Source organism: Haliaeetus albicilla, chromosome 2 (assembly GCF_947461875.1).
Source record: "Haliaeetus albicilla chromosome 2, bHalAlb1.1, whole genome shotgun sequence".
Classification (NCBI taxonomy): domain Eukaryota; kingdom Metazoa; phylum Chordata; class Aves; order Accipitriformes; family Accipitridae; genus Haliaeetus; species Haliaeetus albicilla.
Genome location: NC_091484.1, coordinates 61,001,539 through 61,026,045, shown reverse-complemented (window position 1 = coordinate 61,026,045; position 24,507 = coordinate 61,001,539). Strand labels below are relative to the sequence as shown.

Sequence of the window (24,507 nt, the reverse complement as noted above, 5' to 3'; positions counted from 1 at the left end):
CACAATCACTACAGATATCTGCATGGAAAAAGGATCTATACATAAGATCTGGCCTAATATCACAGCTTCACTTAAAAAAAAAAGATGACTAGAAGTTAAAATGCCCAAGTCAAGAATGAATTTCAGGGGGGTGAGGGTTCTTGGTTTTAAGCAGTCATGGAACATTCCCTACCATAAGGTGCTACTCTCCTCTCCTTCCTAGCTTTGAGAGTATTCACTATCGCTGGAAACAATCTCCTACATTTCCTCCCTATGCTATGGGAATAAACACTTAAAGTTTATGAGGGGTTTAAATACATTATGGTGGTAGTAAATAGACTGAAACAAGTATCTGAGCAGCAGATAAATCTGGATCCAGGGTTGAATTTGGTAGAAAAATGATTGCATCCCACTGAAGATCTCCATGTGACCAAATGTCTGTAGCATTTTCAGAGCTGTAAAATGCCTCCATGGCTAGCTATAAACTCCTAGTGATATATTTATAGTTTGTATAAAAAAAAAGTAAGTGCATCTAGCTTGGCAGATTTGAAGATTTTTATCTGAGAGATCTTAAGTGAGTAGTGAGAGAGAACTGATTCTGTGTTCCAGTGGTGTATAATTTCTTTTTCCTCACACTTCATACTAGACAGGAGTGATATAAGACACTGTTAGGAGAACCAATGAGATATGGTGGAGCACAAGTTTCCCTACAGAGCGACAGTACCTGCTCCTTGTCTACCTCCTCTGTCAATATTAAGTGACTGAAAGATTTGATGTAGCTGCTGGCTGGTGAGAGCTCAATCCAGAGAGCACTGAGATAAAGCTCAAAGGCTTGAGGAAGCACCAAAAGTCTTAGCAGAGATTAACTCAATCCCTTGACTGAAGTAGAGCATCTACTATTACCTACTTGGTCTCACAGGCTAGGAGCCTAGTCGGCAGAATGATTTGCTGTAGATGTTAAGGCTGGGGCCACTGCCAAGGTTCATGTTTTATAACCTGTCTCTGGGATGATGGATGCCATCGTTCCTTTCAAATACAGCCTACCTGGAGCAGTTTCCCTTTTGTTACCTGCAGATGGGTCTAGTGCAATACATCATGTGTGCTTCCAGATAACAACAAAAAAAGTCAGATTTTCTCTGGTATTTACTCTATTGCTATTTACTCACCAAGCAATGTCACAGAAATTAGTAGTTCCAAAGGGGAATTCAAGGAGTGGTGTTGACCCACCCGGCTCAGGGTTCGCTGACCCCACTCCTCCTCCAAGCCGTCCCGTCCCAGCCACTGAGCCAGCAGACGCCGGCCCGGGACACCGGCTGTCAGGGGGGCACGTGCCTGACTGCTCCCAGGGACCGACAGCTTGGCCAGAGAGAACCTGGGTCAAACCAGCGCAAAGAAATCCAAGGTCACACAGCTGCAAAGATAAATGCTGAAATTGCCTGGTGATTCTAACATGCAATCAAAGTGCATTTCAGGTCCATGTTGCAACTTCAGGTGTGAGCGTTGCCCTGGGTTTGGCTGGGATAGAGTTAATTTTCTTCTAAGTAGCTGGTACAGCGTGGTTTGAATTTAGTGTGAGAATAATGTTGATAACACACTGGTGGTTTAGTTGTTGCTAAGTAGCGCTTATCCTAAATTAAGGATTTTTCAGTTTCCCATGCTGTGCCAGCAAGCAGGTGCACAAGAAGCTGGGAGGGAGCATGGAGAGGGCAGCTGACCTGAACTCGCCAAAGAGATATTCCATACCATAGAATGTCATGCTCAGTATATAAACTGGGGGAAGTTGGCCATGAGGGGCATATCGCTGCTCAGGCATCAGTCAGCAGGTGGTGAGCAACTGCATTGTGCATCACTTGTCTTTTCCTGGGTTTGTGGGGGTTTTTTTCTTTTTCTTTCTTTCTTTTTTCTTTTTTTTTAACATTCCTTTTCATTGCTATTATTATTATTATTTTCATATTTTATTGTACTTTAGTTATTAAATCGTTCTTATCTCAAAAAACCCCAACTCTATCCCAGCCAAAACCAGGACAGCATACAACTAATACCCAATATGGTATATAACCTGCATCACTTAGGTGGTGTTCTAGTCTAGTCACGCATGTCTGCCAAGTTTCTTAATTGAAATTATGGAGGCTTTTGTGATAGGTAGATAAACCTAAGTGTCACGGAGCTTTTGGACCCTGGTTAATGCAGAATGTGTTGATGGTGTTAGCCAGAGAAAGCTAATGTATGGGCAAACAAGCACTAGTCAGTTCAGGAATCATATTGCCCCCTCACTTCCACACACCAAGCTTGCCAAGATTAAAGAAAAATGTTATCCTATATGTTAATTATCACATAACTGATCATTTGAAGGACTCCTGGCAGCAAATATAGCAGGAAATTTGTTGTGACAATGCCATACAGGATAGAACAGAGAATTATTGCAATCCTGTCCAGTCATTTTAGGCAACATTTTGTTGTAAAAGATTACTTTCTTTTGCTTTTTTGTTGAAACAAAACCTTTTCAGGGCAACTGCTGTAAAATACTAGCTGAAAAATGGAAATACACTAGGAATCACATTCACACGAATGTTTTACATGAATTACTTTCAGTATATACAAAATGACAGCTACCTAACTGAGAAAACATCCATAAATATTTACTTCCTGATAAGCAAGATAAGCTGCATGCCAAAAAAAAATGAAATGGAGATGAAGTTTCCAGACATCTGCAAAGCGTGTGCTGTTAGTAATACTGCTTCTCATCAAACTCCCAGTGGGATTGCAGCTTTGTTGTGCTAAATGCTCTACAGTATAAAAGTATAGTCGTTTAGCCAAGGAAACTTCTTATTCACCACTTTTACGGGTACAAATCTGAAGTAAAAGATCTTATTCTACATGTATTCAACTGACCAGCTCAGGAAAGATGCAGGCCACATGCACAAACATTCCTTACCTAAAGCCAAAGATTTCTTTCACTGGATGCTAGACATGGTGGGAAATAAATAAAAAAAAAAAAAACAATTACTTCCTGGCTCATAATAGCAGGACATTATTTTCTTTTTTAATCTAGCAGTGTTAGTTTCTTGTGTCTCCATTCTCAGTTTAGCAAAAATGCAACATGTTTTAAGATAACATTATTCCTTTATCAAGAAATAACAAAGGCAAGTGCATTAAAGCTTTTAGATCAGCAGTCATAATGCTGATCTGTCTATAAGCTGACATAACCATCTTTCAGAGCAAAACAAGTCCTTTCACAACTGCTTCAATTTGGGCACCACCTTTCCCTAAATTATGCATAAGCAGCAAAACAGCTGTCAACTCCTGAACTCATTCAACTGTCTTATTTAATTAGGTTTTGGTTTACAGCATAACTAGTTTCCAAGGTTGAACTTGAATGGGCATATAATTGACAATCAACAAAAATTAAAATTAAATTAAAAGATTGCAGGTAGGGTTTGCAGGAGTAATAGGAATTGTGTCTGTAATTAATGAGACAATAATTTTGTCATCGCTCCTACCTTAAGCCACAAAAGGCAAGGTCAGTCTGTGGGAGTAACCTAATCCCGTGGAGCTGAAGTTTGGTAGGAAAGCAAACAAGTCATATAAACACATCAGTTAATTGCTTAATTGCTTAGTGAAAGCTCAATCTTTAAGTCATATGAAAACAGGCAATTTAGATATAAATTGTACTGTATTATTTATTTACAAAAGGAGTACATTTTGACCACAGACTCTGTCTAAAAAAATATCAGAAGCAGCTCAGCTGGAGTTCCAAAGATCATGTTATTTCTAAAAGCAGCCATCTAAACTTGAGTACAGCATCAACGATGGGAAGTATTGCTCTTACCCATATTAGGTTAAATTGACAGAGCTTACCAAGTTCCAAATCCCACCCAGAGATCTGAAACCATGGGTTTTCTTGCCCAGAAATGTTGGTTAGTTGAACAGCTGAAAAATGAAGTTTTACGCTCAGAAAAAAATAGAAGTTTTGTGCAGGAAAAATGCTGGATCCTTGTACCTGTGAAAATAATATGGTCTAATGAAATTACGGATTAATGTAAAAAAAGGTATTTCAAGCATTACTGGAGTCCCAAAAAGCTGCTAACGCGCTTTATGTGATTTTTTTTAAAATCATGTTGGTCCTTGCAAACTGTTCGGATATTCAACCATGCTTTAACTCATTGGTATTTAGCAAAAAAAGTTCACAGGCAAGAAAAATGCCACGTCTTTGTGAAATTCTGTTCAGTTTTTTCTAAGATAGAGTGTTGCATCCCTTCTTTCACTTGCAGCCCCCCAAAAGCCTGGCAGGATAAGAACTTCGTAGCTGAACCCCAACAAGCAACACCAGCGAGCCTGATGCACACTGTCACCAGAGCAGCGGCACAGGCCCGCTGCCCATCACAGCGAGTCGGGATCTCCCCGTGCCTGGGATGTGGGTGAACACGGGAGACGAAAGGATAGAAGACAACCCGGGATCCTTCGCAACCATCTCCTGGCTCCAGCTTTCGCCCAGCTACCCTCCCCTCCTTCAATAGTCGTCTTCACTGCAGATGCCATTCTTTACACAGCTTAACTGTGCTACAGCGCTGAAGGTTCAAACGCCATTAAACGTGTCTTGTAGGAAGGACACAACAGTTTCTTTTCTACAAGTTCCGGTAAAAACCGTAGGGAATAAAATACGCATTAGCAGCATAATGGTTAAAAAATACATGCTAAAAATGCAGGAAATGCCAAATTTCAGGTCACACAGGAAAGATTAGTTCTATGTGTGTACATGCATCATGCTACTACAATCGCATGCTCACATTTTCTCCAGAGAAGCCTGATCTTATTCAGTAATTAGGATAAATATATGAGGAGACAGAATAATAACCACTCGTGCAACAGAAACCTGGAACTTGCTAGTGGTTTATTTCTATCAGTTTGCAGTCTGAATACCATGAATGGGTTTCCTTGTATAAAAAATATCGTAAATACTAACTCTGGGAAAAAATGACAGAAGTACAATATATTACTGCATTGCTATATCTGTCTATCCATTAATACTATAAACTTCCTTTTTAAAAAGACAGATTATAAATTAAAACTGAACAGGAAACATGAAAACCACTTTTTTTCAACTAAAATGCACATGTATATTACTAAAAAGTTCAAGGTTTAATTTTTTATGTTTCTTTAAAAAAGTCCCAGGGACTACAGAAGTGCATTTGGCAGAGCTGATGTCCTTTCAAACGGTTACTCACAACCTTTCTGCATACTGCATACTTTCATATAACCATGCCATTCAGAAATGGGACAATCTTTTTAACACCAAAGCTGAGGGGTTTTTTCGTTTTGCACCATTTTGCACCATTTTGCACCAACATCCTACGAACACTTATCAATGCATATCAATAAACTGTTAAATATGTATGAAAGAGTACAAACAAAAAAACAAGCAAAAATGGTTAATGCCAGGTACTTGTCCCTGTTGTGAGATACCCATCGTCATTTTCTGCTTAGATTCAGAAGCCATGTATGTGCACACTCACAAACCACTAAACCAAAATTAGAATCTCATCTTCAAAAATCCTAGCAACTAATTCTGACATAATAAAAGCAAAAACAGAGAGAAGAAATATTTGGATGCACGCAGTTTTGTACATGTACAAGGAGTACTGAAATACACCTTTATTACAAGTGACATTAATGTAGCAGATTTACCTTGTACACATGTAATGTATCAGTCAAGTACAACAGGACAGATAAACCCAGTAGCTGGCATTAGCCAACTTCTATACTTTTATGCATCCCAAGCAAGTTACTAAGCATGAAGTGTCATCCACTGAACTTTCCAAAAAGAAAACCATTGACTGAGATGAAGAACAATGACACTTACACAAATCTTCCCTTTCCCACTACCCTTATTTTAAGATGCATTCATTGTACATACAAACCATTTCAGTTCTTGCAAACCTCGCTTTGTGTAACAGAGCCTGTTCAACACACAGAAAAATTCTAACATACCCATTGCATGTTGAGTGACAGAATGCCATAGTCTTGACAACCTAAGAAACTCCTGAAATGAAACATCCAACAAGTCAACTAATTCACAATTGTATTATAAAATACAAGCAAAGATGGCACTGCAAAGTTTATGCTCCCACAGACTCCAATTCACATTTGCTCGGTTTAGAATTAAAGCGTTTTCTACCTGGCTTAAAGGACCATACAACCGAGTATTGCAAATCAAGCTCTCCTTCTCACCTATCGTCAATAACAAGGAGTCCGCTCACCAACGTCCTCAGACAGGTCTAAGGATTAGCTGGGTTACGCAAGTGATTAGCCAAGGTTAAAATAATCGGGTACTGAAATCATGAGCAAGGATAACATCTGCCCTTTCCTTCGTCACTGTAATTGTTGAACAGGGGACAATGAGGGGAAACTTGAAAACTTGCATCTACTTGTGCTTTTGCTGGGAGCAAGCGACGTTACAAGCAGTTTTGTAACGCTTTGTCCAGATTAGGATCACTGCCTCTATACAACTACTCCACAAAACTGCCTCTACTGCTGCTACTCAAGCAAGACACCACTAGCTTGCATCTGAACCTAGGTGTCTCAGCTGAACTTTAAACACCAGAGCTACAAAAAAGTTTTCACTTCCCACGTGCCTGAAACGTCTGACATGCCATTTTTGTCATTTCCTTCTAGAACAGATACAGTATGTAATGCAAGCTGCAAAAACAAGTGCCTTGTTACATGCTGCAGTGATACATCCTCGATGTCTTTGCAAACTAGTTCAACAGGTAACCTAGTTTTTTCAAATTCCTTAAAGTTATCTGCATGTCCCTGTGACTCATGCAGTAGCATCAAAATTGCTAAGGAACCCTGCAGGAACTTATCCCAGGGTTCGGTGCTATTATTTTTTAACACTTTTTTGTTGATATTTTAATATAAGTTATACCTCAGAGAGTGAACACTATGCAATACCAATCCTTCTTCGCTTAGCTTACTCTGCGAGTGTTTCTAAGGCTTGTGCCACAAAACACAAACAAAATTTGTAATCACAATTCATGATATAGCTGAAAATGGTGATTTTAGAAGACCTAAAAGAAATATTTTTAAAAGTTTGGAATATTGACAACTTCGAATGAATTCATCATATCCAACCCCAAACCTAAGCAGTCTGGGATACAAAGTTTTTAATCAGTCAAGCACATCACTGCTATTTAGTGATGCTGGATTTTTGTGCTTACAGCCACCCCAGCAGCTGTTTTTCTCATCAGCTCTCTGTTCCTCGTGAACACATCCATGTCTGCATCTTTTCCTTGCTCTTACCTCAGAACTCAGCTTTCGAGAGATTCAGTAAAGCTAAGCAATAGTGGATTAGCAAGACTGGTTTTTTCCACCATTATTTAACCTTTAAAGAAAAAGCATGATTTTGTGTGAAGAAAATGGGGAACAACATAGTCTGCATTTACCAGTATTTCAGAAATATTAAATTTATTTACATCTACTCTTTGCATCTTGTGAAACAGTACCAAATATACACACAATCAAACCTGCAGCTCTTTATCACAAGTGTGCTCAATTAAGACTGCCGCACTTCAGCTATTTAGTTCATTTTTAATTCTAATTTTAACCCGCTACCCTTCTGTCATTTAAGGATGGCCTTCTAGTGCTTTTAGAGATTGGGGTAGATTTGTAAATGCATACATGCACACACACACAGAGTACTGTTCAACAACTTGTGAGGCACTTCCATCTTGTAAGGGGAGCAAAAAGCTGTTATTTCCTTATGATATTACTTCTGTTCAAGTAACAAGCGGGTTGCCAAGGTACCGCTGGCGACAGGGCCAATCTAAAATGAGTTTGGGACTGGCTGCAGAATGGAGATTCTCCATTCCCAAAGTCCAAACCCAAGTGTGCACAGCCCAGCAGAGAGCTGGTTCATCACACCCACTGGCATTACCAGCCCAGGTACTATGCTCGAGAACCCCTCTTCTAAGGCATATTAACATGCAAAAGTGTTTCTCATTGGCAAAGAGATATACTAGATCTCTCACAGTTACAAAAGAATTGCAGATATTCAACTGTCTTTAAATGCTTGCCTTTCTTTCTCATATTCAGACACCAGAATTATCAGTGGCTCACACTTGTGAAATACCATGCCCCTTCTTCCTGCCTCCTAATTGGGGAATCTAAGGCAGAGAAGCTAAATAAAGGGTCTTGGGAATGGACCTGCAGTTCTTCACCACACTGGGAATGCAAAGGGCAGAAAAAAAGAGCAGAAGTAAAATTATATTCTTTATTCATTCCATTTTAGCTGTGAATATTCCTATTATACAAATACAGTATAAATTCCAAAATCACAATATATTACAAAATAAAAAAAGTACAAACTGCATTACTTAATAAATATATCTAACAAGTTAATCAGAAAGTAGAAGAGACAGAATTCAGACTGGAAACATTTAAATGTTTGACCCAGCAAACCATACAAACCTCAATTTAAATACTTTTTTTTTTTTTTAACCATAATGTAGAATACCATTCCTGATTTCTTGGTTAGAAAATAGCGTCAAGTGAGTAAAATGTTGTGATCAGATAATGATTTGTTGGTGCAACACCAGTGCCAAAAAAGAAGCAGGGCTTATACAAAAGACACCATAACCCCAGAAACAAGAACACAAACACCGAGGTGCAGCCAAGGCAATTATTGCCAAAGCAGGAGACTATTATCTAGTCACAACATTCTATTGCAAGTTAATGTTCTGTTATTACAGATAAATAATATAAATGGAGCAGAGGGCGAGCCAACCAGGCAACAAGAGGCCAGTTTACTCAAAACAGTAATTAAATACAGAAGAGTCAATTGCTCCCTGTACTGTTCATGTGTAGCTGCATTCCAACTGGCTCAAAGGACCTGTTCTGTGCTCCAGGCAGAGAAAGCAACTGTTCTGAAAAGCAGTCTGTTCATACTTTGCTGCACTTTTACAAAACCCATTGTTTTAGCTTTGCAAGAAAATACCCACGGTGCTTTCATCAGTTAGGGAGGGTCAGTTTGACATCAACTTCATTTGGTAAAAATATAAGGTTTATGGGTAAAAAACACAGCAAAAAACAGCTGTTACATCATAAGCCTTATTTACAAAAACCGTTTACAAACGTTTTTGGCTGTACAGCTGAAAGCCAGATACTAATGCAAGATGTAGAAGATGGAGGTAACAGTTTAAAAATATTGTGCAAAAAATACATTCTTATAGAAAATAGAGAGAGTGGGGAGGGGTGACATAAACACGCACGGAGAATCTGCTTGCAAATAATCCGAGGCTAAGTTTCTACAACAGAATATTACAAACACGTTTGTATTTATCCCCCACGATCTACGGTCCTTCTCAGTCTGGGGTGCTGCTGCTTCATTAAGGATTAAGGCATCACCATCACAGCCAGCACGCCTTCTGTCTGTCTCAGTCCCTGCAGCAAAGCTCCCAGCCTGAGGCCGCGGAGGTCTCAAGAGCAGGCATTCTGCTCAATGTACATCTTGGACAAGGACACTGCCATGGACTTGGCCAGCTCCTCATCCCGTCTGCGCTGTACCTGAGTCTGTCTGCACCACGCCTCGTACTCCGGGTTGGGGCACAGGCGGTCCAGCACAGCGTCGTAGTGCCCGTTGCTAAGCCAGCTCAGCCAGATACTGGGCCGTGTCGGGTCCTCGGGCCCCAGGTAGTGAACCATGGTGGAAACGGTGGGGCTCTCGGGCCGCCCGCCCGTGGTGAGGTGGATGTTCACGTTCAGCATTTGCCCCATGGCCAGCAGCTCCGGGTAGCCGGCCCAGGCCCCGTCCTGGGCAGCGCCGATGAGGAACTCTCCCACGTCGCCCTCGATGATGGGGTTGAAGTGGTCCAGGTGGTCGGCGATGTAGTGCACGGTCTGCTCGCGGAGCTCGCTGTGCAGCCGCTGGTCCCCGTAGACCGCCTTGCAGACGGCGCGGTAGAGGCAGTTGCCGTCGGGGATGATGTGGAAGCGGAACCGGCCCTTCTGCCGCAGGTACTTGTCCTGCTTCTCCACCTCGGCCAGGTACAGCGCCAGCTTCTCGCTGCGCTCCGGCCTGCCGCCGGGCCCCCTGCGCGCGTCGGGGCCCGCTCCGTCCTCCTCCTCCTCCTCCTCCCGCCCCTCCCCGGGCGAGGGGCCGCCGGCCGGCTGCGCCTGGCCGCCGCTGCTGCTGCTCCTCTCCGCGGCGGGCCGACGGCCGGGGAGCAGCCCGGGCTGGGCGCCGGCGGCCGCCGCCTGCAGCGCCTGGCAGTGCTCGCTGAGGCGGAGGCTGCGGTTGCTGGGCTCCTCGGCGGGCGGCGGCAGGGCGGCGGCCTCGCCGTCCCCCCCGGCCTGCCGCATGCTCTCCAGGATGCCCTCCAGCCAGGCGCGGCTGCGCGGCGAGGCCGGCACCAGCTCGCCGGGGGCCTCGGCTCGCTGCACGATGCGGATGGGCACGATCCGCTCCAGCGGCCGCCGGCGGCTGACGGTGACCTGCGCGCAGGAGCTGTACTGCGGGCCGCCCGCCGGACGGCTGCCGGGGCCCGCCGCGGGGCCGCTCGGCATCACCTCCAGGCAGGAGGAGAAGGCGGGCATGGCGGCGGCGGCGGCGCTGCTGCTGCTGCTTCCCCCCCCGGGAGCGAAGGCGTCCTTGGCGGGGCTCTCGGCGGCCGGGCTCGGGCCCGCGGCGTCGGCGGCGCTCGGTGCCTCCGCGGCGGGGGGTCCCGGCGACAGGGAGACCTTGAAGACGCCGGCTGCGCTCGGCGAGGCCGCTGCGGCGGCGGCTGCTGCTGCGGCGGCGGCCGTCCCGCCCGCCGGGTAGTGGGTGATCACGGAGCTGTAGAGCTGCATCCTCGGCTCCCCGCGGGCGGCGCTTTATAGGCGGCGCCGTCGGAGCCGGGGCGGGGAGCGGCGGCGGGGGCCGCGCCGGGGCTGCCGGGGAGGATGAGCCGCCCGGGTAAAAATAAACAAGGGCATCACCCCCCCGCCGCCGCCCCGCCCCTGCGCGCCCCGCTGCTGGCTGGGCCCCGCGGCGGCGGCGGCGGCGGCGGCAATTCCGACTGCGCCACCAGCGCCGCGCGGCCCCGCCGCCGCCGCCCGGCCCCGGCCCGGCCCGGCCCCTCCGCGGGAGCGCGCGGCCGCCGCGCTCCGGCCCTTCTGGAAGCTGCTGGAGGCCGGGCCCGGGGGCGGGGCCGCGCCCGTGTTTACCTCAGGGCTGAGGCACGTTGGAATGTGCGGAGGGGCGGGGGGGGCGAGGAGGGGGCGGGGCCGAGCCGAGCCGAGCCGAATGCGTGACCTCAGCGAGCGCCGCCCCGCCCCCTGGCGGAAGGGGACGCGGGGCGGGGCGCGTCGCCCCTCCGCGGCGGTCTGGGGGGGCCCCGGGCTGGGCTCTCTCGTGTGGGGCCGGCTCCCCGGCTCCGCTTCAGCCCCGCCGCCTGGGAGCCGGTGCCGGGGAAGCCGCGCTCCGTAGCCGAGGCTGTGGCGGGGAGGTTGGCGGAAGCGGGTGCCTCCGTCTGAGGAGCGTTTCGGGGAGAAATGGCTGCTCTCTGCCGTGTCGGGCTGCCGGCACGGAACTTCGGCTGCGCTGGGCTGGGCACCGGCTGCGAGATGGTTTGGTACCGGGAAGCGTTGGGGAAGCTTCAAAGGGGGGACGGCGGCGCTGGGGGTGCTGGGGGCCGGCCGGGGAAATGCCAGAGAAGGCAGCGAAAGGAGTTTCTCTCGAGACAGTTTGTCGGCCAAGCAGTCCGATTTTCGGGCTTGACCGTCAAGTGTAAATTATTGCAGATGTTCTGCCGACAGTTGACTGATGCTGTGTTCTATCCATGCTGCTATTGAAAAGGAACGATGCTTCTGCCTGCCTGTAATCAGTGTCGTGATTCATAATTTGCAGCTGGGGTAGGAATAATATTCATTCATTAGTTTTCTGACAGTCACTGGCGCAAGCTGCTATTTGCCCGCCTGCAGTCCTGCTTCGGAAAATGTAGTGCATGCATACTGAAAAAGTATGATATAAATCATCACATAATAACAGGAGAGACCAGATTTAAAATATAGGTCTCATAGGGATCATTGATAAGTGGTTTATTAATGCCTGTAGTGTCTTAAAATTAAGCCACGTCTTTTAGCCTTAGCTGTGGTATAAATAAAGTTGTATCTAACCCTTTGTCCATGAAGGATGACGTTATCTGTACCACTGGATTTGATTATGTTCTGACAGGCATGCTGACCAGGAAACACCAGTTTACGCTGTGATCGAATGTTAACACAGACATTGATTCCTACCAAAATGGAAAAAAAAAAGGTATCGATATATCTAATTTCAAAGTGATATTTAAAAAATGTTCTGGATTCCATCCCAGAGTCTCAAATATCTTCGGAAAAGCTTTAGTAATCCAAGCAGATTGCAGAACTTTAAAAAAAACAACCAACCAACAACAAAAAAATCCTCTATTTGGATATTCTGAAAAATTTTTCCTTGTTCCATTTATGTTAATTAAAAAGATGTAACCAAGAGGATCACTTGCAACAGGCTGCAATGTCAAAAATAATTGTTTCTTTGGAGCCTCGGTTGTCTTTTGGATCCACCTCCAGGGATCTTCAATCTCTGCAGCTGATTCCAGGGCTACCAGCAACACAATATGGAATTTCATTCTCTTTACACAGAAAACATGTTCTGATCCCCTTGGCTAACTTGCGTATCGAAGGAAAACTGCTGAAATCCTTCATGCTAAAAACTGTGGATATTTATGGGAACAATTTTCACATCCACCTTGCTTTTTTATTCTGGATAAAACACAGCAGCTAATTCCATGCGTTACTGGGAACCTCTTAATAAAAATTTACAGTCAATATATATCCAAAATTACGGCCTCCAAAGTTGAACTGTAAGAGGTGTATCAGGTATGAATCAAAGCCCAAATGTCCTGACTTACCTGCTACAGCCAGAAAGTTGATATCTTTGGAAGAATTGGTGATGGGCATTAGCCAGGAGCATTTCTGGCAGCCTGTTACAGGGGGATAAGATACTACAACTGCTCTGAAATTACCGAGTGAGTCTTGTATTTCAGAATGTTCAGAACTTTGTTTTAAATATAGCTTGTGATATCAGTCAGTGAGTCTTTATTTCTGGACTAATCATTGCTTAGGGAGGAATATATATTGATCAAATAGTGGTAAATTGAAATCTTCCCTCCTTGAAATGAAGGCTTGGAGCAAAGGAAAGACTTCTGTTTAGTTTTACTTAGTCAAAACTTGACAAGGTGCATTTCCAAGTTAAAATGTGTTCTAGTATATTCATAGGTGATTTAATGTAAAATCACTGGAAGTTGCCCCCTCCTAGGGGGTTTTAAATGTGCCAGTAGCAGTTCATTGTGGGTTTGTTCATTGTTATTATAATAAAGATGTACATTACTTCATGCTCACCAGCCCTTCTGCCTACTCTTTTTAGTTTAAAAAAGGTATCTCTGTGGTTTTGCTTAGTGAATTGCTGCTCTGTCTGCTAGTAAATGCCAGAGCTGACTACAGGGTGGTGGGTTTAAAGTCTTAAGTAGTCTGGTAACAGAGAGAGAGGCGGGGGAGAGAGAGGCAGCTCTTTCTGTTAAGAGAATAGTAAATAGATCCAGCAGAATAAGAGCACTTCTGTCGTAAGTGAGTGCTGCATTTTGAATACTCAGTACTGCAATTTTCTTTCTTCAAGGATATTACAGAAACTCCCACTAATGCCTGTTCTGCCTGTCCAAAACCATAGGTTGTTTGGAACAGTGGTACATTAACAGATGGGCAGCTGTTTGATTCTGATTGTTAGTTACAATGAGGTACAACGCTTGTGGTGCTTCATTGGAGGAAAGAAACAAATTTATTATGTATGCCCAAATTACCGTCATGTTAGTATTCTGATGCTCTACTATGGCATATTCTGGACAAAAAAAACTTGTTTATCTCTGAACAAAAATCCAAGGAATATCCTGAAATACACACTAAATATGCCATCAGTTTTTGGTAATGGTAGCAAATAGATTGTTCTTTTAGTCTCTTTTCATTTATAAACAGATATAATGTCTTACCTATATTTTCAGTTAAAATGCACATAGTAAGCTTGCTAATAAGGTTAAAATATAATCAAAATCTGTTGCTAGGTAACTGAGAGACACAACAAACATTTATACCACTTAGTGTTAATAGTATACTACATTTAACATATTTATTACCTCTCATGTGAAGTAAATGGAAAGAGAATCTCACCTTGGTGTGTTTTACTTGTGGTGTTATTAAACACTGACAATGTAATGTAACCAACATTTTCCATAACTGAGCACCCAGTGTTAGTCACATGTACTTGGCCTCGGGGGGAATCCAGTCTCTCTGGATGATCAGTGACAAAAATCCCATTGAACTGCTGTGCACAAGCATTTCATGGCTAGTATTCAGCTTTCATATTAGCAGTTAACAGAAATTAGCACTTACCTAAAAGGTCGTTTTCTTAGATGTCTGACGTAGGGTTTTAACAGTAATGTCCTAAACAATGGTTTGTTCCAGAGAAGAATGTTCAAGTGCTATGAGTACAGTTCTTGTGAAAAAGAAATTTCAAGAAAGAATTTGAGTGTCTTCAATGCAAGGTATCTATAAAAGCCAGGGCCACGTGGTTGTGCCTTTAGTGCCTTTCGCTACCAGAAGATGGGTTTTTGCTGTTTCTCTGAGCTGCATATAGAGCTGCTGTTGATCCCAGGGAAAAACTAAACTTTGCTTTAGTGTGGCCTGGATAAAACACAACACACAGATTGACTGTTTCCAGAATATCCCTGCATTTGCCACTTCTGTCACTTTTGCCTGCATATTGTGGCCTCACAGTCACTAGAGGGGTTTGGAAAGTGAGGAGAACACAGTATGGAGATGCCTTTCACCGTCTTCCGTAGATTAATGTTCCTGGGCTTCTGGTTCACTCATTATAGGGTAATGTACCGTCCTTGCTAATACAGAATAGATCTTGAAACAATCTCTGTAGTAATAAAGCGTAAACATCTCCTGTGGTTAAAGTTTCTCCTGAGGTGACTGTTACCACTGGTTATGCTGCACATTCCAGGAATTGTTTAGATTGTTTAGAAGGCAAACCACGATCACAAAAACAGCTGTGGAACAACAGCGGTATTCACTGACGTAAAACTAGATGCCTGAGAGTGGAACTACTTTTAGCTTTAATGTGTAGTAGATACATGATTGACATAGAAGGAACAAATTAATTACATCACTAGGAACATTTGTTAGTGAAGAAGGAAGAAGTTAGCTTAAATGATGTATTGAATGACACTGAATAAGCGTTTCCACTGCTGCTTTTTTTTTGTGCCAACATTACAGCCCTTCAGCCAAAGATCTTTCTGGCTGAAGTATTTAATTAATTAATAGCTCTTTGTATGTAATTGGAAAATGAAATGTTTAATTTTTATTAATAATTTGAAGTGGTATATCAAGGACAAAATTTAAAAATTAATAGAAAATAGAAACTGTATCAGGGATCTTCCAATACAGGGAAGAAATACATATAAGCTGGAACTAGAAGGAACTTCCTGAATCATCAGTTTTATCCTCTGTTGCCTGCAGATGATCATATCATAGCGTATCATTCCTTTCATAAAATTACCAAGTTACAGCTAACTTATTCAGGGTATAGTTAGTGAACCTGTGAAGATGTCACGAACCAACAGCACTGCCAAAAGAACAAATTCTGCTCTTTCCCACTCCCAGTCTCTTTTTTCTTCTCCTGATGCCAGCTGCTTTATGCTGGCTTAAGTGTTGGTATTAACTAGACTACCTACTTGTTCAATCCTAAATGTACCACTAACATAAAAAGGAGAGAAAGTGTATCCTCACTTACTTCTGAGGTGTGAATACGCTGCATAAAACAAGTGCTGTGTCTCGGAGAGCTTTGCCTCACAATTTGTTGTTCGGCTTCTGCTATACTGTCACATTAAAATTAAAATCTTATTCACTGTATGGGTGCACTAGTCATTAGAGATGTAACCCACGCTATGACATCATGTGGCAAGAGTTTGTGGAAAAAGGGCTGTTGGTGATAAATATAGACATTTGCTCATACCTCAAGGTCTCAGTTGGTATTCCACTTGATAAGTGAGTCTCTAAATGTGAGCGATGACGCAGGTCAGGTCTCTCATTTCTGCTCAGAAGTGTAGACAGCATTTGTGGTGGTCATTGTGCATAAAGCCTTAAGATGCTACCAGAAAAAAAGGGATCTACAACGCTGTTTCCTCTGAAAAAAAAAAACTAGTGGTAATAATGTGATGTAAACAAGCTTTATAATGTGTATGACATTTAGAAAGGGTTATCTCCTCTATTTTAATAAACCTTACAAGATATAGAAGTGTTTACAATGTCTATATTTTGTTATCAGTTATAGGAAATTAAATAGTCACTTTCTCTCCCTTTCATGTTGGTTAATGGCAAATTTAGGGTTGAGGAAAGTAGGTATTTTGACTAATACCAAGAGCAGAACACAGTTCTGACAAGGACAGACTGTGAAGGAAGTAGAGGAAGTGGGCAATACAGAAATACCAGAAGCAGGAAATCGCCACTCACAGTTACAGGAAATATTATTAATAGATTAATCTTGATAAAAACTGTTAAGCATAAAATGTGGTAGAAAAGAAGGTGCAATACTGCCTGCTCTTGAAGTGAAAGAATACTCCGGTGAGGTAGCAAGTATTCAGTACTTCCATGTGTGGCCTCGCAACAGAAAGGCTTTGGAAACAGACGGATTCAACGGGAAGTGTCATCCCCTCTATCCTCCACAGCCTTGCAACGCACACCTTTCCCCACCTTTCTGCCATCAGTAAGCAGCAAAAGGAGGAAAAAGGTGAGTGTCGCAGAAAACCACATTTCATCATTCACGCTTTGAGAGTCATGGAATAACATGTAATTACATTAACCAGCTTTGTTGTTCCACTGCTGAGTCCTTCCTGTGGGAAGGGGCTGTGGTTATGGGCTACATAACCAGCTCAGCAAGTCATGTCCTAGTCCTCATGAAATGTAGGGAGAGAACTTACCTCATTGCAATTAAAAACCTGTTCTGTTTCCACCTGTGTAGCACAGAGCTAACTGTTACGGCAAGGTCAGATCACAGCTATTTAACTCCACTAACGAGAAAAAAAATAACACAGGTAGACCCATTAGAGAGGAGGGATGACACCAATTCATCCTGACAGATGTCCTACTCTGTGTAACTAGTTAAACCTTTCCTAACCTAGTTTACCATACCTAAATGTACAATATGGAACTATTTTTCTCATTTGACATTTTCAAAGTTCTACTACAGCAAGAGATAATTTAAAGAGCATTTATAACAATAAGCCCAAATCTGAAGTAATTTTCACTGGAAGAAGTCAGAACAGCTATGCTCCAGTTAGTGGATTTATACCAGTAACTCCAATCAGAATGGAATCTTAACTCAGTTTAGTTAGCCTGAAATGCAAAGTAGTGCTCATGATGCTTTGAGTAAGTATCTATAGAGATATTAAAATAATATTTTAGCAATTGGAGAGTTTCAGAACTTATTCAAGTGTAACTGAAACTTAAAATTGTTACAAAGAAGCACTAGTTGTAAGAGTTACATTATCTGTACATGAAAATATGAACATCTTCAAGCTGTGATTTATATGCAAGCACAATTTTACAAAAATTAATCATTAATCAGTTAGTAACTCAGACTAAGAATCCCAAATATAATGAGGTTACTATATCAGACCTGGGCCCTTCAACTGAACAGAGGTTTTTATGCATGTCTATCTGAATTTGATATAAAGTTACTATAGGAAATTTAGTATATCTAATCTTGCTGTATCTAAATAAAGTTTCTGATACTGCGTAGTACAAGGCATTACCAAACCAATGAAGATGAGGATTCGAACAAGAAATAAAAGGTGGTGATGGGCCTGGCTGGGGGAGAGACAACTGAAGACAATTTAAAGGAATTGTTACACTGAAAGAAACTTGCTAGTGGAGTTCTTCAAAGATCTGTCTCGGAACTGACTTTAGTATTTTCATTAATTACACTGGCATTTAGTGTGCTACTGACTTTCACTAATGACTCAGAGCTGAGCAGCGTTTTTGCAATAAAGAAGATTTTTGAAACATCGTATGGGAAACTTTTGAAGACCAGAGACGGAGTTGCTTATGTGACTAGATAAAATTCAACAGCGCAAAATGAAACATCATCCATCTGCTGGCAGGTCAGTATTTCTGTTATTAGCTGAATCTCATCTGTGGGAAACCATCAGGACAGAAGAAAGACCCACACATGCTGTTCAACTGCTGAATTGCTATAGTTTCTGATGTGATGGAGCTTTCAAAAGGACAAATAGGATCCTCGAACACAGCAGGTGAGAACGTATCCAAAATAAATAAGTATTTCTTGTAGAAAGGGCTTGTGAGACTTCATCTGGAATACTGTCTGCATTTGTATTTCTGGTCAACATTGCTTAAGGATGTTGAATTTTGGCTGGAACGCGAGCAAAGAGGAATTAACAATGATCAGGGCACGGGTGACTGTCTAACAAGAAGAGACTAACTGTTCTTGGCTTGCGTTACCTAATGAAGGTTGAGAAGGGATCTCTATAAATACATCACAGATCAAATACTAGGGAGTGAGAAGAGCTCGTTAAGTTAAAGGACAGTGTTGGCCAAAAAGAAATGGATACAAACTGGCAACGAATATATTTAGTCTTCACTCACAGCCTTGGCTTTCAGATATGACATAACTGCAAATAATTTTATGAAAGGGTCCTGGTAACAAAATACTAGCAGCAGCATGGTGAAATCAGGGTGGCCTATGAATGTGAGGACCATTATGGTTTAGTGATAACAGTAGGGCAATAGCTTGGTAAAAACTTTGATCTTAATGTGCAATCAAATCTCGTCCCACTTCTCTGCTCCATTTATCTGTTTCCTGGGGGTTTATGATCTGTCATTCTCTCCCCATGCAAATACAGCTCTCTTCTGAAAATGCTTGTGGTGCCACACAATTTTGTCTTCCAAATTGTCCAAGGAATTAGTGTAATAAGTTTAAACAAAGAGCAACTCTCTCTTGTAAAGTTTGCTGCTGCTTTTGCAGACTTGCAGAAGGATCTATATGCTGAAGATCTGTTCACTTTTTCCAACAAAGCCAGTGAGAATAAAATAGATATATTGTATTCTCTTAGGTCAACAAACATGGCTCAGATAATGAGGAAAAATAGGAAATGCGTATGGTTTTAATTGTCATACTTGTATTGTGACCTACTCTAAGTCAGAAAATTATTTATTTCTCTGAAATACAGGACTAAGATTTTGGGTTGTAAGAAAAAATATCAAGAACTGTTAGGACATGAACCTGGTTACCTTGGAGACTCGGTCAGAAATTAATGAGCTGACATTAACTCTTGATGACTTCGCTCAAACAAGACTCAATGTGTAAAATGATCACAGTTAGAATCTGAAGCAAAAACCTGAGGTAGCTGGGAGAGGAGCTTTATTGTGCAGTTCCATCCTGTCACTGAAACTGAACATTTCCAGGCCGAAGAGACAAACAGGCACATCACGAACAGCCACAGCAGCTTTGTTGTTCCATTCTAACATAATGGACCCTAAATACTGTGGTTTAGTTAAGCACTAAAAGGGTATCTTGTTTTAAAAAGAAGTTATGTGCAACTGTAAATATCAGTTCCTTAGAGGTCAAATTCATCTAAGCTGTGTGGGAAGCCATGGTGAGAAAGAGCAGAGCTCATGCAGCTCAGTCTCTCGCTTGTGGTGCCACAGTGTTCCCTGCACAGAAAGCAGAAGCCCCGGCCAGCGAAACAGCAATGCTCCTGGAGAGATGGGACATAAATCAGAGGCAAGCAGGATCCCGTTTTCAAAGATTACAACTAAACTCATTTTGCAAAGTTAAAGCCAGTATTTTATTATGCCATAAATACTATTCTTTAAGATTTGGCACCAGTAACAATCCAAATCCATTTTCAGCAGCTCCTAACTGGGTTAAAATACCATAAAGTCCATTTTAGGGAATTTGGTGAACGAAGACTATAAACAAATAATGTTTGATTATTATCTCAAAAGAACCAATAGCTGGCATTGCCCAGGCTAGAGAGCAAAGACATTTCTAAATAAACAAGATTATTATGACTGCAGTAGATAATTAGGGTGTGAAGCGTCCAGCTACTTAACATAAAGATAGTAGTTATAATAGTTAAGACCAGACTATAATCAAAAATAAGAAAACAACCAACACAGGATGAAATATATCATAAACAAAGTGTTGATTTTTTCAGTGCTTTTCAGTATTAATAAATAAACGTGAATCCTCTGATCAGTGATTTAAATGTGAATCTTCTGATCAGATCCTCTAATGAATACAACTTGCTCCTTTCATATGTATGGAAGCAATCTATGGCATTAAGAAAACAAGTGTTCTTAACCTGTAATCTGATTCCTACATGTCGTAAAAATGTTAATGTAATTTTTTGGCAGTTTTTGCCATGTCACGCTACAGCCTATGTTAATAAACTTTTTCTGTTTCCAATGGCAAATTAGAGTTTTTCCCAAACCAAAATGCACTCTTCTCTACATTGTTATTGTTGGAAGGTGACCTAAAAGTAAGACAGGTTTTACAAATGGTCTTTTTAAGCCAAGTAAAAACTGCTGCCTTTCACTCAGTTGCCCTTATCATTTTTCTAACTGAAAGAAAACATCTGAGAATACCACCTGAGTTACAAGCATCAGTTTAAACTATTACTCAGCACATGTGACTTAATGAAATCTCCCTTTTTATGTTAATGTTACATTTCACTAATATAAAGAGATCGCTGTTTTATCCCTTTTTCAGTTTGAACTCAAGGAAGAGAACAAATCTAGCACTTAATTTTACCTTGGCAGTTTGTATCACTTTCCTTATTTCTTCTGTGGATGAAATGAGATAGAGCCCTGAGCTTGCTGAAAAGGTGCAATTAATAAAGTTATTTTCATTCTTGAAAATAAAGGCACATTTTTTCTACACGCCATATGAATCCTTGACACTTCTGTGGATTCACAGAAGTTGGAATGGTTTTATCCATGCTAATCACTCCAAATACTGAAAATGGTGATTTACTCTTTCGGATAAAGGAAACCGAGTCTGTAACCTGGTCCAGAAAAATTACGTATCACATTGAACAGACATAGGTGTTAATCCTAGGAGAATTCAACTCCATTAGAAGCAGTCATCCTATTTAAAAATCCTTACCATTTCTATTAGACAAGTCATTGTTTTGCATGGAGTTGTGCCGTGTTGATGTGATGTTTGAATTTAAATGTTCGCCACCTCTCTAGGTGTAACCCGAGTTCAAGCAAAGTTGAAGTGGTTTTTAGTCTAAATGCTAATAACTATTGAGGTCAAAGAGCACTACAGATCAAATAGCGTATTCAAACACAGATTAATAACTTTATAGTTTTTCCAGCTAGCCCACACTCTCTGATGGACTTCTATTGAGGGAGAGTTATGAGAAAATTATGCATAGCTTTTGGTCATCGCACTACTGTCTCCTAACCATGAGAAAACTAGAACGTCAAAGCATAAGTTTGTTATTACAATGAAAGCAAACAGACCACTCATAATGGCTTATACTCATGTTTGACTGCTTCTTCTAGCCTGCAGTCATAAACTGCCAGAGATTTTTTTCTTCTTCCACCTCCAGCACCTAAGCCGCTATTCTGTATTTCCTCCACCTTTCCTTCTCGTTCTTACGCACCTTAAAATGCCCATCTGAACGTCTCACCTGTTTTCAAACAGACTGGAGGAGGGGGAAGTGGGTGAAGTTCAGTATGAGTTGGGGATCGTTGCGCTTGGGTCCCACACTACATGCAGTATTCTCTGAAACATGCCACGATGTGGGGAAAAGGCTTCTTGACCTGACAATAATTTACCTGGAGTGCACGAAGTCTCCTCAGACCATTACTCTCCAGTGAGGACCTAGCCATTTCTATTCTCAACTTAACAGCGCTTTTAGCTTAAACAGGAAGTCTTGCGTTCGCCAGATGCTTGTAACAGCGAGGAGGTTGGCTGAGGGTGGGGAATCGGTTACCGAAGTAGATTAACGCGTGTCGGATGAGAAAGCCATCGCGAAGGAAAGCGAGATGATTCGCGGAGCAACAGCGGCCCGGCAGCGACCAGGGGAGAGGGACGAAACGCGTTCTGCCCCTCGGCAGATGGGACGCTGGGTCGGACGGCTCTGCTCCCCTCGGGGAGGTTTCCCAGGGTGAACCAGACACCGGGCTTTGCTCCCCCGGAGGCCGGGCGGGCGGGCGGCCTGCTCGGCGACGGCGGGCGGCCTGCTCGGCGACTGCGGGCGGCAGCAGCGTCGGTGGGGGCCGCGGCGGGGCCGGCGGGGCGGCCGGCGGGCGGGGGCCGGTGGGAGGAAGCCGTGCCTCTGCGGCAGAGGCCGGGGCGGGGGGAAGGCGCGACGGGGGGAAGCGGCGGAGCCGCCGCCGTCGGCGGAGCGGACCCCGACGCCGCCGCCGGCACCGGACCCAGCCTCGCGCGTCACTTCCTGCCGCCCGCGGGCGGAAGCGCCGCCGCCCCGACCGGCGCCGCGTGCGGGGCTGGCGGGCGGGGCCCGGTCGCCACGGTTCGGCCGACGGCGTCCCCCGGCGGAGGGCGGGCGGGCCGGCCCCCGGGCCCTCCGCCCGGCCCCGCAGACGCCGGAGCTGCTGGCGCCGCCGCGTGTTGCCCGCAGGAGCCGGAGCCGGAGCGCCGGTGAGGGGCGGGGGCGGAGGCGGGGGCGGGGCGGGCGGCGGGGCCCCGGGCCTGACCCGGCGTCCGGCTGCGGCCCCCGGCGGCGGCGGCGGGTCGCTGCCCGAGCGCTGTGGGTACCGCCGCGTGCCGTGGAGATCCCGCCTGCTTTAGCAGCGGCGGGGCCGAGGGCCGTTCCCGGACGCTGTTGACGGGACTCCGCTCCACGGTGCTTTCGACCGTGAGACCGCACGCATCCTGGATTTTGCTGCCGGTGACCCTCCTGGAGGGAGCGCAGGCCGAGCTCTCGCCTAAAGACCTCTGTCTTACCCGTTTAACGGCGTTCCCTGTATTTTGCTGCTGTTCCGGGGACCGGCAGGGATAAGACCGTATCTGGTGTGCACGTCCCTCTTCTGTTTTGGAAGAATCTGCCTTTACGTTTGATTGACAGTAATCTATTTGTGCACTAAATTAAAGCTAACAGAGCCCATGGTAATTCAGACTTTTTGGCTGCGCTGTGCATCTTACAGGGCAGCCTTACAGCTGGGATCGCAACTGCTTCAGTGGGGAGTTTCACATAGAATCGTGGAATAGTTTGGGCTGGAAGGCACCTTTAAAGGTCATCTAGTCCAACACCCCTGCAGTGAGCAGGGACATCTTCAACTAGATCAGGTTGCTCAGAGCCCCGTCCAACCTGACCTTGAATGTTTCCAGGGATGGGGCATCTACCACCTCTCTGGGCAACCTGTGCCAGTGTTTCACCACCCTCATCGTGAAAAATTTCTTCCTTATATCTAGTCTAAATCTACCCTCTTTTAGTTTAAAACCATTACCCCTTGTCCTGTCACAGCAGGCTCTGCTAAAAAGTTTGTCCCATCTTTCTAATAAGCCCCCTTTAGGTACTGGAAGGCTGCTATAAGGTCTCCCTGGACCCTTCTCTTCTCCAGGCTGAACAGCCCCAACTCTCTCAGCCTTTCCTCGCAGGAGAGGTGTTCCATCCCTCTGATCACTTTTGTGGCCCTCCTCTGGACGCACCCCAACAGGTCCATGTCTTCCCTGTGCTGAGGGTTCCAGAGCTGGACACAGTGCTCAGGTGGGGTCTCACCAGAGCAGAATAGAGAATCACCTCCCTCGACCTACTGGCCCTGCTTCTTTGATGCAGCCCAGGATACAGCTGGCTTTCTGCGCTGCAAATACTTGGACTATATCTGAATATTCACAAGTAAAGAGGTCTTCGGAACAGCTCCGACTGAATGCTATTAAAATCTTAAAACCTATTTGCCCAGTTGGGATGACTTGTTAATTAGGTAGACCTGGGCAAGAATTTTCTGACACCATCCATTTCTAACAGAAAGGAATTTTGACAAAGTCAAAGTATTATGTTTTTAACAATCCAATGTTCTTTTTATTAAAAATGTAACAAAGTTAAGTGTCTTTTAGACTATGTTAACAGTAAGAAAATAATCAAATTTATCAGTGAGACAGAAAATCCAGCTCCTAACCAAATCTACAGTCCAGGATTTCTGGACTGATATATTTCTCTACAGAACACTGAAAATAATCTATTTACTGACAGAACACATTCTTTTCTTTAGCATTTTCTTTTATGTTCTTTAGCATAATGTTTAGTGTTGTTTAACTTTTTGTTATTTGTTATTTGAATTAAAAAAATTGTCTTCATGAAACAAACATAAATACAAATTGTTAATGTGTTTATTACACTTTTAAAAATTCCCCTCTATCTTAAAAAAGTCAGACAAGTGAAATGATAAAAAAAAATATAGGCA

The 24,507-nt window shown here is 43.7% G+C and overlaps 1 protein-coding gene and 2 long non-coding RNA genes across 3 annotated transcripts; 1 reads left to right on the top strand and 2 right to left on the bottom strand.

The window, feature by feature from the left end:
* Window positions 1-8,234: 8,234 nt before the first annotated feature.
* Window positions 8,235-11,046, bottom strand: OTUD1 (OTU deubiquitinase 1). The gene has a single exon (XM_069776914.1). It carries the CDS (start codon window positions 10,822-10,824, stop codon window positions 9,454-9,456), a length of 1,371 nt encoding a protein of 456 aa, XP_069633015.1. The 5' UTR covers window positions 10,825-11,046; the 3' UTR covers window positions 8,235-9,453.
* A 294-nt stretch (window positions 11,047-11,340) lies between these two features.
* On the top strand, window positions 11,341-13,394 carry LOC138683859 (uncharacterized). Its single transcript, XR_011323331.1, has 2 exons — window positions 11,341-11,588; window positions 12,191-13,394. It is a non-coding gene; the product is annotated as an uncharacterized lncRNA (long non-coding RNA).
* A 352-nt stretch (window positions 13,395-13,746) lies between these two features.
* LOC138683857 (uncharacterized) lies at window positions 13,747-22,307 on the bottom strand. Its single transcript, XR_011323330.1, has 3 exons — window positions 21,916-22,307; window positions 20,882-20,946; window positions 13,747-19,823 (listed from the first exon to the last, which is right to left on the bottom strand). It is a non-coding gene; the product is annotated as an uncharacterized lncRNA (long non-coding RNA).
* Window positions 22,308-24,507: the final 2,200 nt, after the last annotated feature.

Excerpts from the sequence above, each read along its gene's own strand:
- OTUD1 (XM_069776914.1), bottom strand. The coding sequence starts at position 10,824 with ATGCAGCTCTACAGCTCCGTGATCACCCACTACCCGGCGGGCGGGACG.